Raw genomic sequence first — 14,336 nt, 5'->3', positions numbered from 1 at the left:
AAAAAAGACGTATGTTATTTTAATATTTATAAAAAAAATAATTTTTTAAATATATTTTTTTATTCTTTTGAAAAATTTAATTTATTTTGTTGTTTTTTTTTCCCTCTTCTCTTTCCTTTCTCCTCTCTCATATCTCCTATACATGTTGTTTCTTTTATTTTTTTCCTTTCCTTTCTTTTCTCTTTTTTATTTGCATGCATAGCATAGACCTAATATACAAATTATATCAGTCTAACGACATTTAAAATTAGTTAATTTTTTGATAAAATTTAATACATTTAGAGGAGCTAAAAAAATCATGAATAGTAAATTTGAACCCATTGTAATCTCAGAAATCTACAGAAATTGAAATAAGTGCAATCAGAGTTCTTTAGGTCCATCAGTGGATTTCGGTCAAAACCCACTAATGAATCTAGAGAGCTCTTATTGCACCCATTTTAGTTCCTGTAGATTCTTGATGTTGCAAGGAGTTCAAATATGATATTCATTGTTTATTTTAACTTTTAGAATGTGTTAAAATATAAGAAAAAAATCAATAAAAAATTTACACGTTAGGCCTGATATGAAACCACTAGAAATTGTTATTGAATTCGTGACCTACCAGCGAACCGAATTAGTGACACCCATCATTGAGTGTTTGGTTAGCTAAATAGACCAAGACCATGGAGCCTGAATGACTGATATGGCTTGGTCATCTTGGTTATGGGGCCAGAGACGGATGCACCCATCATTGAGTGTTCGATTAGCTAAATAGACCAAGGCCATGGAGCCTGAATGGCTGACATGGCTGATATGGCTTGGTCGTTTTGGTTTTGGGGCCAGAGACAGATGTACATAAGGGTTGTATGTGCATACAAAGAGTATATATTGAAAATTTAATTAAATAAATAAATAAACGAACCAGACACATGGAGTACAAGTGTTGAATTAATATCGGATAGAAATCAAATAAAATCTATCGAGTAGGTGGGTAGATAAGAAGTATGTTAGTTCAAATTTCGGTTGATTTAAACTTGGTTTAGCTAAATTATGATCAAATTAAATTTAATTGGGTTAAATTGATTGAATCAATTAAAATGAATTAGAATATAAATCGTGTGTATATATATATATATATATAGACTCCACATGCAAACTTCTTCTTCTCCTTCCTTCCGTCTCCCTGTTTTTTTCTTCCCATGTGTTGCTTAGTTGTTTCTCTTCTCCTTCTCATTCTCCAACATTAATTCTTTTTTCTTCTTCCCTTCTCAAGAGCAGCAATCATCTTTCTTTCCTTCCTTTTGTTGTTTTCTAGCCAACCAACAACAATCCCAATCTTTCTTCCTCTCCAACAAGAGCAACCCTTCTTTTGCCTTTTCTTTGTCATCAGAACTAACCGAGACCATTAGAAAAGAAGGTAAGACTTCCATTCTCCAACATCAATTCTCTTTTCTTTCTTCCCTTCTTAAGAGCAGCAATCATCTTTCTTCCCTTCCTTTTATTGTTTTCCAACCGGCCAAAAACAATACTAGTCTTTTTTCCTCTTCAACAAGAGAAGCCTTTCTTTAACCTTTTCTTGTCATCATAACTAACCAAGACGGACGGTCAAAAAAGAAGGTAAGACTTTCATTCTCTTTTTTCTTTCATTTTCGTTATTGAGCCAAATTAGTTGACTATTACTTCTTTACTTATTTGATTGTTATTTTATTTATTTATTTAGAAATATAACTTAAATTACTTAAATAAAAAATATTTTCTACCGTCTCTACATTGCAACATTAATTTAGTGAAAGTCTTCTCATTCTCGTGTCTAAATTTCTTCAATTTTCTTTTTTTTTTGATAATGATCATCAGTTATTTGTAGTGAATAAGATTTAAATTAAAAAAAATAGATATATGAATATCATATACAAAATAAGATAAGACAAGACGTTTATAACTAAAGATGAAATCATATCAACTAGATATATTAGAGTGTTCTATCCAAAATTTGGAAGTCAAAATATTTTATTGGTTGGAGTATAGCTTCAAACAAATAAGTTAAACAAATCAGGTATATTATTATTTCTATTTCTACGTATTAATTGTAGAAATAAAGTATTTTATTTTTTATTGCAATATCTACAGACTTCCTATAAAAACTTTAACCATAATCAAGAACAGTGAGGTACACAAAAGACATACAAAATGGTCCTTCCAAACCAATCGAAGCCTTGATTGATTACAAGGTACACAGGCAATTCCCTTAACAAGGGATGAAAAATTCTTTTCCGTGAAGACAATCTACAGAAACTTTACAATTTCATTTTCTGAAATAATCTATTTATGTCCTGGTTTGATTTCAGGAAGGAAGTTTGATCACCAAAGTAGAACTTCTTGTCTGACCTCAGGGCTGTAACACTGAAAATTAAACTGTCAACCAAAGCCGAAAGAAGAACACTGTTTGCTTTGGGGAAAACCCCCCAATACTGGGGTATAGAACAACCATGCCTAGCAGCGTCTTCCATCAATGTCTTATTATCTAAAGAACTAACTGCACCTTCCAGTAAGTTTTTACGATATGTAGATTAGCAGACTTTAGCAGGCGATCTAAGGTACCTGAACAACCTGATCATTCCACTGCAGCTTCCAGTAACAATAACCAGACTTGATGTAGTCACAGAAAATGCTGGTTCTTGGCCTGATTGACGATGGCAATCAGACAAGTCAGGAAGTTTCACTTGCATTGAAGACGCTGGAAGTTTCTCCTCCGGCCATGTTGCTGAAATGCTTGCAGCACCAGTGGTCCGTAAACAGGATCCAAGAGAGAATAAATTTTGATTCCGGTATTTAACGAATGTCTCGGGATTTTGCTCGAATGGAACTGAAGAAGCCATCTTGCTTTTATGTAAACAAGCTTCTCCTCCTACACTAACCCATGGAACAGCCACTGTTACACCTTCAGGAAAGAAATGCTCGCAGGAAAATACAGACTTCATCGCCTTTTTAGAAGGAATGCCCATGTCACTGTAGTGATCCCTGATGCAGATGTTTGATTTTTCACCAACCGAAACGATGTATCTACCATCAGCTGTAACAGATGCAGCCACATGACTCTTAGATTTCCAGGATCCTGCATGGGATTGCCTCAACATAAGTAACTCCGTGAATGAGGTAACTAATCAGGAAAAGAAAATGAAAATAGTGATTCACCTCTAAATTTCTGTACGACCTTAAATCCGTCAAAAATGCAAACTTTAGAGTCAACTGATGTGATCACGACCTTAGAATCTCCAGTGCACTGTTGATGAACAGATTGAAGAATAAAGATATCTTCTGTATTGAATACTGAGGAATAATGCAAGCCATATGCTAGCTTCTACGGTACCTGCAAACCAGTAATTTGTTTGCCTGATGACTTGTTTTTGCCCCACACATATAGTTCTTTGTCCAACTGCAGGTTGTTGCCTGTACCTAAGAATGAAAGGAATTATTAATGTTGAGTGAATGAGATGGCTGGTAACTAGTGATCAATTCTCGTGGCTAGAGTACCTGAACAAACATAGAAGCGGCAGTTTCCAGTTAGAGTCCCGGCAACAAAACCCTGCTCAAATAAAAGAAAAAGATTATGAGACTAGAAGAAATTGAACCAAAACACTCGCAAAAACTTAAAAAAAAAAAAGCAAACTTTTCCATCAGCTTGGTAAGATATGGCTGTTATGATGTTCCTTGTGTCAACCCAATTAACAACAATATTCTTGTCAACACTCCATATGCGCACTTTTCGATCCAGTGAGCCACTTATGAAGTGTGCATCATCAAGAGGATTGAACTGAACGCAGGTCACTGATCATGCCATGCAACCTTTTAGTTTAAACAAAGAGTAAGCTACTGTAGCTGCAGCCTTGCAGTCAAGAATGTACCATAATCATTGTGGTAGAAAACTTTAACACAGCTCTCGCAGCCAACTTTCCACATTCGAACAGTTTTGTCCTTCGATGCTGAAACAAGACACTGCATTAAACAAATCATGCACAACTGTCAAATACTACCACCAAAATGCTCAATTTGAACAAGGAACAGAATAAACTGCATTGTAAGCCGACAGGGTAAGGTGATTTAGGGAAGGTAGGGAATAAAAGCAACTTACACTAGACCTAGACCATGAGAGGTCCAAGATATCGCTGGTATGTCCAAAATATTCATGTAGTGGAACTTCCTCGACCTGGAGATCATCTGGGCTAAGAGTCGAAGAAAAGTTGAAGCCTTTTCTTCTAAGATCATCTGTACTAAGTTTTCTGACCTTCCATACCCGAACGGCACAATCATCACCACCAGTGGCCAGATACGTCCCGCATGGGCTGAACTTCATGGTCCTAATCAGATCTTTGTGTGCAGCAATTTCCTGTATCATGCGAAATTCTGTGATTTCTCTACTGTTATGAAAACCTACTTTTTTCACCAATGCTTTTGATGCTAGTGAATTTCTCAAAAGGGCATCATTTGTGAGCAAATCACTAGCACTCCTCTTTGCCGACAATCTTGCCCACCATCGTTTTCTTAGGTTTGTGTTTCCTTTCACAGTGCGTTTTTGATCCAACAATCGCTGATCAACATGAGACTCGATTTGGGTTTCAGTTTCAAGCCATGCCATGGTCCTATTCGGGCTAATTTCATGAAGCATAGCATTGACATCATTTTCTGTATCTTCAGCGCTCATACAAACGGAATCCTCCTCTCCACTGTATTCAGGGATCGATAAAGAATCAGACATCATCTCCAATTCCGTTTGGTGCAATGAAGTATTTATTTTTACTTTGGGTTCTTCTGTGCATCTCATTTCCGACAAGAATAATGTATCAAAGCCTGTTTCACGTAGGAACTTTTTACATCTTTCATGAACAGCCGAAATTTCTTTCGCCAAGAACTCATTGGAAATATTCTCTCTCAATTTCAACTCTGGCTTTTCTACCAGGTTTGATGTAGATGGTTTAGAATTCAGAGAAGTCTCAAGAGAGTCAAATGAGTCGAAGAAGATGTCTTCTCTATCATCATCACCAAGCTCAAAATCGCGAATGGAAACTTGATCACAAGGCAACATATTGAAAGCTCTTCCAGCGATGCGTCTTTGACAGTCGATACTTCTACCTCTGTCAATGTCAAAGAACAAAGTTTAGAAATTTATCGCAATGACTGATTAAAGAACAGAAGGTACAAGAAATCAAATAGCATTCGTGACTCGTGAGCAGATTGATTAGTTCAAGTATTTTCTCTCTGATATAATATTTCAGGCAATCTGACATGGTTGAAGTTTTGCAACAACGATTGCAGCAACACAAAATGCGAAAAAAAACAATAATTTAATAAGGGATTGCGCAGAGAACAATTCAACAAAAGCTCTCAACAATTCTCTCTTTCTCCCGAAAGATCGAAACTTCCACGAGAATGGACACCAAATATCACGGCACGAATCACGAAGAAAGACAACAGTTGTTCCACAAAAAGTATACAGGCTAATCATCCAGGAAATCACGAACCTGTAAATTGTGGATATATCTTGGAAGGGACCGAAGGTACGAGTTGAAGAAAACAGCAATGAGTTGATTCCTAAGGAGGAACGAGAAGAAGAAGAAGAGGGGTGGCAAATTAGAGTTCCCTTGGCATTGGCAAGCCATTGTTGCAGTTATAAATGGAAGGGAGGTTTGCCTCCATTATTGAGAAGGCTAACCTGGCCACCTTCTCCCGAGGCCGCCCTTGCATTCTACTCCTGTTGCATTAATGCCCAAAAGTTGAAGTTGCAGTATTCTATTGTCCTCTGTTTTGTTTTGCCTGCACGTACTCCTACCACGTCTAAACAAGAAACGACCTTTTCGGATGGAATCAAATCAAATCCTCCTTGCTTGCTCCCTCCCCCATTATCTAGGATTTGCATCGCGTGCAGTTTACCAGGCTTGACTTGGTGAACCTTTTTCATCACCCACATCCCTCGTGGCTTCTGTCTCTCCGGTATCTTGGTGACAGACTCAGGTGAGCTGCATGGATTCCAGCCACCAAAATTCTCACCATTAAGCTTCATTGTTCATCAGAATTGGTCCTTCAATTCTGATCTTTGGCCCTTCCGTGCTCGACCTCTCTCTCCCTCTTTCTTTCCTGTTCTTCAGAACTTTCGTGCTAGGTGTTGTTGATTGTTCACTAGTATTGTAGATTATCAGCACTAGTATTGTACTCCACCTAGAGGTATATATTTAATGCATGCATGAAACGCATTAGCCTTATTAAATTCCATAAACGTGGCGTCGTATCTCATTAGAGATCATGACAAGAGAACACTTTTCTCTTGTGTTTGACTGTCATCGGATGTTAAGCCTCATTAATTCTCCTCGAGGCCTGTGCTTCTTTATGGATTAAAGATGACCGAGTTATAGCTTTAAGGATAAAAAAAACAGAGCTTTTAAATCCTTGTTAATCAGCAAGGATACTTAACATAATGCAATCTGTCTTTGTCATTAGGCCAAATTGTCAGATTAAACTTTAAACTTGTATACCGAGTTGTGGCCCTCCTTTTCCACTTGTTGTCGATCCCAGCAACCACAGCTTAAATAAATCTTTTAGCCATGCATGAAATCTGATGGGTGAGGCAAAATGTGTATTAATTTAAGTTCTTAATGCAAAGTTATGGAACTTTTCAAGGCTATCCATCCCCACAGATGATTGACGAAATCCAGAGTAGGTGAGGTTGATTGAAGCGCAGGGATACACAGAATCATTCGTGCACATGCTAACTGCAGAATGAGTGCAGATTATATGAGTGGTGCAAATGCTTCAGTTGTTGGCGATCAAGTTTCCTAGGGCGGAATGACATGTGAAAGGAAATGCGTTGGTGGAATAACTTCAGTACTGGTAGATTATATATTTTTTAAATTTTCACGCTTTTTTTTTGGTTTTTCCCTTTCAAGGAATCGTAAACAAGGGAAATATTTGTTGAGTTAAAGAATTTCTTGGTCACAGAGGTGGACGCAGTACTAGAGCATTGGTCAACTGATAGTCGCAGCATGTTGTAAGTCAACTGTGGAGCGACCATCGTTTCCTATAGCAAAGATGACAACGAAGAGGCTGAGGCTCCTGTGCGTGAAGCTCTGAGAACAAATTGCGGCTGCACATTTGTAAAACATCTCCGGTCATTCTGTAGATCTAAATAATGAACCACTAGCTACTGTTGGAAGTTATTCTGTTGTACATAATGAAACATAATAAAGGCTGTTACCGTCCCGGCTTATGGTGCAACGGTCGAGTAGTCTCTCATGCGGTTTCTCATGGCTGTAATGAAACACTGTCCCCGAGAGTTTATGTACGTAGTCTCGGCCCCAAAGTGGAGTACAAATCGCATAATATCTCTAATGTAATAGTTAGGGATTGATTTTTAGGAACTGACGATCTACGTTTATCTCATCATGCGTCTAACGCCTGTGTATCTACATGTATCTCCTTTCATATCTGTGAAGTCGGCATTATGAGGTCGTTAATATAACGGATCTATATTTTTATTTATGTAGTCTCGCAAGTATCATGATTCATATAGAGCATCCACATCAACTATCTCTATATAAATATTTCACTCTAAATTTTAGATAAGATAGTTAAAAAATTCTTGTATCAGTTATCTGTATATTCCCTAAATCTAGATTTGATGAATAATGATTTTCTAAATTTAGGGAATGAAATTTCTATCCTAAAAATAAAATAGTATTTCTTTTCAATCTCTCTCCTTCCTCTCTTTCTATATAATAAAAAAAATAGAAGAAAAAGAAGAAAATAATATAAAATTGAAGATAATGAAAATTTTAATGTAATTGATGTAGTATGTAGTGAAAATTGATTGTCTAAATTTAATAAAGTGAATTATTTACTCTAAATTTTAGATATAAAGATAGAAAAATTGATATGGATACTCTTAAACTGTTGAGCCATCTGATCAAGAAATTTTTAGATTAATCAATTGAACTAGATAATTGATACTAGTTAAGAAAAAATTATTACCGTGAAATAAAAGGATGATAAATTATATCATTTGAGAAGAGTATGAATTTTCTAAATCATACTTTCTATTCTAGAGGTTAAATCAGTTCATTTATAAGTGAAGTTTTATGGATCTCACCTATATAACATGTGAAATCTATAAAATCGCACCTATGAACGACCCCTGATCCAAGAGTGGACAAGGGTCACGAAATATATATATATACATAGCACTCAAATTAAAATTTCACTTAATTATTTATAGAATACATTGATAAATAAAGAAAATGATAGCAAAATAAGCACTTAATCATATTTAATTTTATTATATCAAATTTCTAATAGAGCATGTGCTGTGATATTATTTTTTTGAAGATAGGTTGTCCTGAGGATAGGAGGTCTGGTTAATCCTTCCCATTTAAAGTTTGAAATTCAATTGTAATGTATTATTAAAAAAAACATTTGCTATGGGTTCTATGTATATTTCCTGATCACTTTCCTGATTTATCCAGACCGATCGTTACCTGATCAATTATTTTTTGCTTGTGCGATAACATTTCTACTAGGGCTGTAAATGAACCAAGCGTTCGTGAACAAGCTTGGTGTTCGGCTTGGTAAGAGCTTATTTATGTTCGTTCAATATACATTAGATTAATTAAACAAACAAGCTTGAACAGCTCGTTAAGCTAAACAAACAAGCTTGAACACATATGTGTTCAGCTCGTTAACGTTCGTGAACAACGTTCGTGAACAATGTTCACGAACAATATTTATTAATAAAATTCTTTTCAATATAATAAATAAACAATAAAATAAATAAATAAATAAATTTAAATTATCAATCTTAATAACCAATCAAACAATTAAAAGTTTCAAACAATCAAACATGCTTGAATTGAGAGCTTGATAACATCTAAACAAACCAAGCTCAAGCCAAGTTCGAATCAAGCTCAAACCAAGCTCGAATTGAGAGCTTGATAACATCTAAACAAGTCAAGCTCGAACCAAGCTCAAGCCAAGCTTGAATTGAGAGCTTGATAACATCTAAACGAACCCAGCTCAAGCCAAGCTTCAAACAAGCTTAAGCTTGAACACTCATTTCAAAAGCTTGGTTCATTTTAAGCTCGGCTCGGCTCGGCTCGGCTCGGTTATCTTATCAAACAAGCTTGAACACCCCAAAGCTCGACTCGGCTCGGCTCGGCTTGTTTACGTCCCTAATTTCTACACTTGGTCCGGTTGGACGTCTCTGAACCGGCACACAAAAAAATATCTTGATTCGGCCCAGATATTCTAGGTCAATTCGCATGATAAATAGCGAGTCCTGGAAACAGGGAGAGCCCGATCCGACCTCGCCTAGGGTTTCTGTTCGCTTCCATCCTCAGGTAAGTACCAGCTCGAATTCGTCCCCGAATCATTTTCTAATTCATCTTGTTTGTTGGGGGTTTAATCTAGAAGTGTTATCGGAAAGCTGTTTTGGGGATCGAGATATCTCTTCTTCTTCTTCTTCTTCTTTTCTATTATCGATGCTGTTTTAGGGAGGATTCGTACTCATGCTATGTCATGTTTTGACCTGTATTTGGTATGATCTGTTGGATCTGAAGTTTACTGCTGATGAATTCTTAGTTTATAGTAGGTGATTTATAAAACAACTATTGGAGATCAAACGTTCTCGGATGAATTAGCGAATTGATTTTTCGGAGAATTCTAGAACATGAAAAAGAAACAACAGAGAAAATAAAGTTACATGGGGCGGAGACAAACTGTTAGAGAGGAAGAAGCGCTCAATCGTTTACTTGATGCTTCTGTTGGTTGTGTTATTTCTATGTCTGTGTCACCTTCCGTTTGCTGATGAAAGATCATTTGTCATGGATTCTGTCTCAAGAGTCTGAACCAACAAAGAGCCCGAGTCAATTTATTCAGTTAGATAGAATCCAGGACAACAAATCTATTTCTGCCAGCAATTTTTACAAATCTATTCCAATCTATTAAATCTCTAGAAATTCTATCCCTCCCCTAAGTTTTTCATCTATTAACTGATGATGCTGATATCTTATACCACCACTAATACTTTTTTTTTGTTTTTCTATGATTTAATTATATGTTATTCATCTTTAGCTAATTCATGACACAAAAAATAAATAAAAATTAATCAATTAAAATAAAATCTATTTAATCTAGGTATCCATGATTATATGAAATTGAGTTAGAATGATCTTTTATCAATTTGTAGTCATAATTGGATGACAAACTTGAAGTAGGGATACATTTGTGAGAGATTTAAATAGGTTAAGCTAGATTTTTTTTTTTTAAATTGAAAGGTGAGAATATATTTATTGGCAGTGGTTAAGATTATGATATATTGAACCATCCACTCATTTTATTTTGTATTCTTATCGTTTCTAATTTTCATTCTTTGTTTTCTTTAATTTAAATTTTCAATGGTTATACTGGCCGATATTGATTATGCTTACCCAATCTGACCATTCTATTGATATTGAAGTTTTGTGATTAATCCAACACCAATGTTATGAATTTGTTCATCATGAGGGACTAATCTGTCTTCAAATTTTTCAATTGACTGATTTATATTAACTGTTGCATGATTTGTTTTAATTAATTCACTTACAGAGCTGCCTAATCTGCTGTATGGGTTTTGTTAATTAATTTATTTTCACTTGAAGAATTAGTTTCATATGGATCTAGATATCCACAAAGATAAAAGATAGTCTTACAATGATCAAATCTAATTTGCATCTATGATTCCAAGCAGCATGGAAGTGAACCAATGGATCATGATTCTATTAACTTGAATACTCTGATGTATCTGTTATATTTCCTATCCTTCCATAATCATTTTTTTTATTCAATCGTGTCCTATTTTTATGCTTGTGGCTGACATGTTTTTCACTTGCTTTTTTGTCTCACCCCACAGCTCAATTGATTGAAAATGTCTGAAGCAGATGAGTTTCGCTGTTTTGTTGGCAGTCTTTCATGGTCAACAACTGATGGAAGTTTGAAGGATGCATTTAAAAAATTTGGCCATCTTACTGAGGCAAAGGTTACAATCTCTCTTATGATTTATTACCCTTCGTGGAGCACAAATATTTTATTTTCTATTTTTCAACATCTGTGTTCTCCATATCATTATTCGTTTTCTTGTTTGTGTTTTAATAGGGTAATTCTAGTGTTCAAAAATTGTCATTACAGAACCTGGAGACATTTTTTATGCAGTATCCCTGCTAAAGATGCTTTTGTTTGCTATTTTCACTTTTTTTCTTGATTGTATTCAGTTTATCTTGGTATGGTAGTCTGGTAAAATTTCTATCTAATGTACTTGTTTTCAATATAACCTGGTATACTATCTATATGATACTGTTTCTGGTAATTGATATTTATAAAAATTATAGCTAGGTGTTATATTCGTTTCACATGTCATTTTTTGATTCTTATGTAATATTTTGCAAAGATTTGAAATTTCAAGTTACTCCTTGTCATGATCACCAGATATATAATCTGATAAATAGCTTGATGCTTGGGGACTGAGGGGTTCTTGTGGATTTGACTTTGCTGTTTAATCAGTCTACCTTGTTTTTGGATAAATGTTGGTTAGCTGGATTATTTTCCTACCTGCAGATTGTTCTCGACAAGTTTTCTGGCCGTTCTCGTGGATTTGGCTTTGTCACTTTTGATAACAAAGCTGATATGGAAGAGGCTATTGAAGCCATGAATGGAATAGATCTTGACGGACGCTCAATTACTGTGGAAAGAGCACAACCTCAAGGCCCTGGTAACAGGGATCGTGATTCAGGACGCGACTATGAACGCGATCGTGGTCGTGATTATGATAGGGGTCGTGGTAAGGACTTTGGTGGTGCCCGTGGACGAGGTTCGGATGGTGACTGTTTTAAGTGTGGAAAGCCTGGTCATTTTGCAAGGGAATGCCCTTCAGGTGATGGCGGAAGAGGGGATAGATATGGTGGCAGAGAGGATTCTTATGGGGGTAGTCATGGCAGTAACAATCGGTATGGACCTGATCGTAATGGGGATCGCTTCAGTTCTCGCAACAGAGATGGGGGAAGCCGTGGGGGCAGTGGTGGTGATCGTTATAGTCGTGACAGGTCTGGTCCATATGAGCGTCCTAATGAAGGTGGTGGTCACAGATATTAGCATGCTATTACTGCTTGCATTGCAGGTATGTTTCTTAATGCCTATTTTTTTTTTTTGACAGTTTTCCAAAGTATTAACATTTTGTTTATGCAGTATGCAGTGTGAAGCTATTTTCAAACATCCCAACTGGTTAAGGTTGCAGTGTGGCCTCGGTACTGGCTTCATTTATGGTGTTCTACTGTTCTTTCCTAGGAATTGTCATGTGTGCCACTCTTGCCACACCTCGCTTCTTGAATGTCACTCAGATGTTAATGTTATTTCGACAAGTGCCTTGTTCTTGATGGAAAACTAATGCTTTTTGATACATATCTTTGTGCATTTGCCTCTGGTTTGGTAAGATGTTTTGTCATGGCATGGCATGGCTCCTTGGATATTCAGGATATTGCTAAAATCTAGATGCTGTGGAAGAAGCACACTGACATGTGACTTCAGCAGGATCTCTGCATTTTAGCAGGAACTAGAAGTTTTTGGTGTTTCGGGAATTGAATGTTCTCACTTAGAAATGGCTGATTTAACATGAAGTATATGGTTGCTTTTGCTAGTTTTGATCCCTATCCAGTTTGATCTTACCAAAATTTTATGGGAATGAAACCGGGTAATTTCCATCCTTTCTGCCATTTTAAACATTTTAGTCACTTAGGGGACCTTATTTTAACGACTTTGTTGACCTTGTGGCAGGTTCAACTTGGCCTTGTGACCACATCCCCAATGCTATTTGGGTTCCCTTTTCTCTTACTTTGCTCCAATTCCATTAGTTGTGTCTCTATTCTTGGCTCTCTTTCAAAGGTTTTAAGTGGCTGGCTTGTTCTTGTAGAGCGTGATCAGGATTATTTTGGGTCTGATTGAGTTATTCCTAAATCCTTTTTGATCTGATCTCACATTTAAGACAACAACCGCTTCCTGAAAGCTTGTGGGATACATTGAGGTTTGCTCTCACAAGGGAGACACACTCAAGCCCTAATATAATTTTTGATGGCTCTGGGCGGCAATATTATTTCTTTTGAGCAGTTTTGGGATGGTTTCTTGAGCACTCATATTTCATCTTTTGATTGTTTCTATGATTGTGAATATTGTTGCGTGAATTGATGTGGGAGCTTTGTTTTCATGGACAGTATCATAATTCCGGTAGGACACTTTTAGATGCTGTTCCAAATTGTAAATCATTTTCTTGTTAAATAAGTTTACAAAATAAATTGCGTTAAAGTGTAATATTCGTATTTCGTTTCCTTGAGAAAAACAATTTAGATATGAAATTTCCATTTTTAGTTGCGTTACTTTCAAAAGATTTTGTTGACATTTGCTATACGGCCGTTGGCTTCGTTTTTAATTGCCGAAATCGTCTGGACACCAGTGAAAAACCTACTTGGGTTTACATAATCGACGCTAGTAATGCCCGCCTTGAAGTCTCTTATTTCTCAGGTACACTGTTATCAAAACTTAAGACGAGGCCTAGCAATCGGTTGTCTTAGCTGATTGACGTGTAAATTAATTCCATCCACAGTTTAAATTAGAATGGTTATCCACGGCCAAACAGGCAGATCCGAAAAGAGATCTATGGATGTAAATTAGTAGCGCTATAGTGGTGCCAAAGGCCTAGCAGATTTTTCAGGTGCACACGGAGCTCAGATAAGCATTTGTCGAGTGTCAATTTGACAACTTCCAAAAGATCGAGACAAACGAATTACATGCCCTACATTTCTCGATTGCAAGCTAGCAGCATCTTTGGCAAAGAAGTGTCCAAGTTTGATTTCACCGTTCACCATACGGTCAGATTCAGCATAGCTTGGACTGCATTACTTGAGGAAAATTGCACACACAAGCTCTGTCTAATCGAGCTAAACCTGTACTCATCCGACTGCTAACCTGCAAAATAAGTTTAGCTTTGTCAATTAACTTTGGCGACCTACTGTCTACATACCATAATAAAATGTAGCTAACACGCTTTCTTCAGTTGTCCTGAAACATGATCATTCTTCACATGAAATAAGGAATCAAAAAAGACATTTTATACAGAGTAAAATATTATGTGTCACTCACCACCGTTTCTTTGCACAACCGATTAACCGAAGAAGCAACATTTCTGGATCTGCATTTGTTCATGTCTTTATATGCAAAGATTTTCTTTTGGAAAAAGAGCAAGCAGTGGTCAAACATCACTCAACGTAAGATTACAACCCAGCAAAACATCTTAATTA

The 14,336-nt window shown here is 36.3% G+C and overlaps 2 protein-coding genes across 2 annotated transcripts; one reads left to right on the top strand and one right to left on the bottom strand.

Annotated features, from left to right (window-relative positions):
* Positions 1-2,546: 2,546 nt before the first annotated feature.
* On the bottom strand, positions 2,547-6,034 carry LOC121991217 (uncharacterized WD repeat-containing protein C18H10.05-like). The gene is made up of 9 exons (XM_042545233.1): positions 5,788-6,034; positions 5,695-5,725; positions 4,109-5,108; positions 3,882-3,972; positions 3,647-3,804; positions 3,511-3,562; positions 3,347-3,426; positions 3,172-3,259; positions 2,547-3,091 (listed from the first exon to the last, which is right to left on the bottom strand). Exons 1-9 carry the CDS (start codon positions 6,032-6,034, stop codon positions 2,547-2,549), a joined length of 2,292 nt encoding a protein of 763 aa, XP_042401167.1.
* A 3,188-nt stretch (positions 6,035-9,222) lies between these two features.
* On the top strand, positions 9,223-12,447 carry LOC121993022 (glycine-rich RNA-binding protein RZ1A-like). The gene is made up of 4 exons (XM_042547688.1): positions 9,223-9,356; positions 10,907-11,032; positions 11,608-12,166; positions 12,235-12,447. Exons 2-3 carry the CDS (start codon positions 10,922-10,924, stop codon positions 12,139-12,141), a joined length of 645 nt encoding a protein of 214 aa, XP_042403622.1. The 5' UTR covers positions 9,223-9,356; positions 10,907-10,921; the 3' UTR covers positions 12,142-12,166; positions 12,235-12,447.
* The last annotated feature ends 1,889 nt before the right edge of the window (positions 12,448-14,336 follow it).

The sequence above is a fragment of the Zingiber officinale genome, chromosome 6B (assembly GCF_018446385.1).
Source record: "Zingiber officinale cultivar Zhangliang chromosome 6B, Zo_v1.1, whole genome shotgun sequence".
NCBI lineage: Eukaryota > Viridiplantae > Streptophyta > Magnoliopsida > Zingiberales > Zingiberaceae > Zingiber > Zingiber officinale.
Note: the sequence above shows the minus strand (reverse complement) of the source record. Positions and strands in the feature narration are given on the sequence as shown.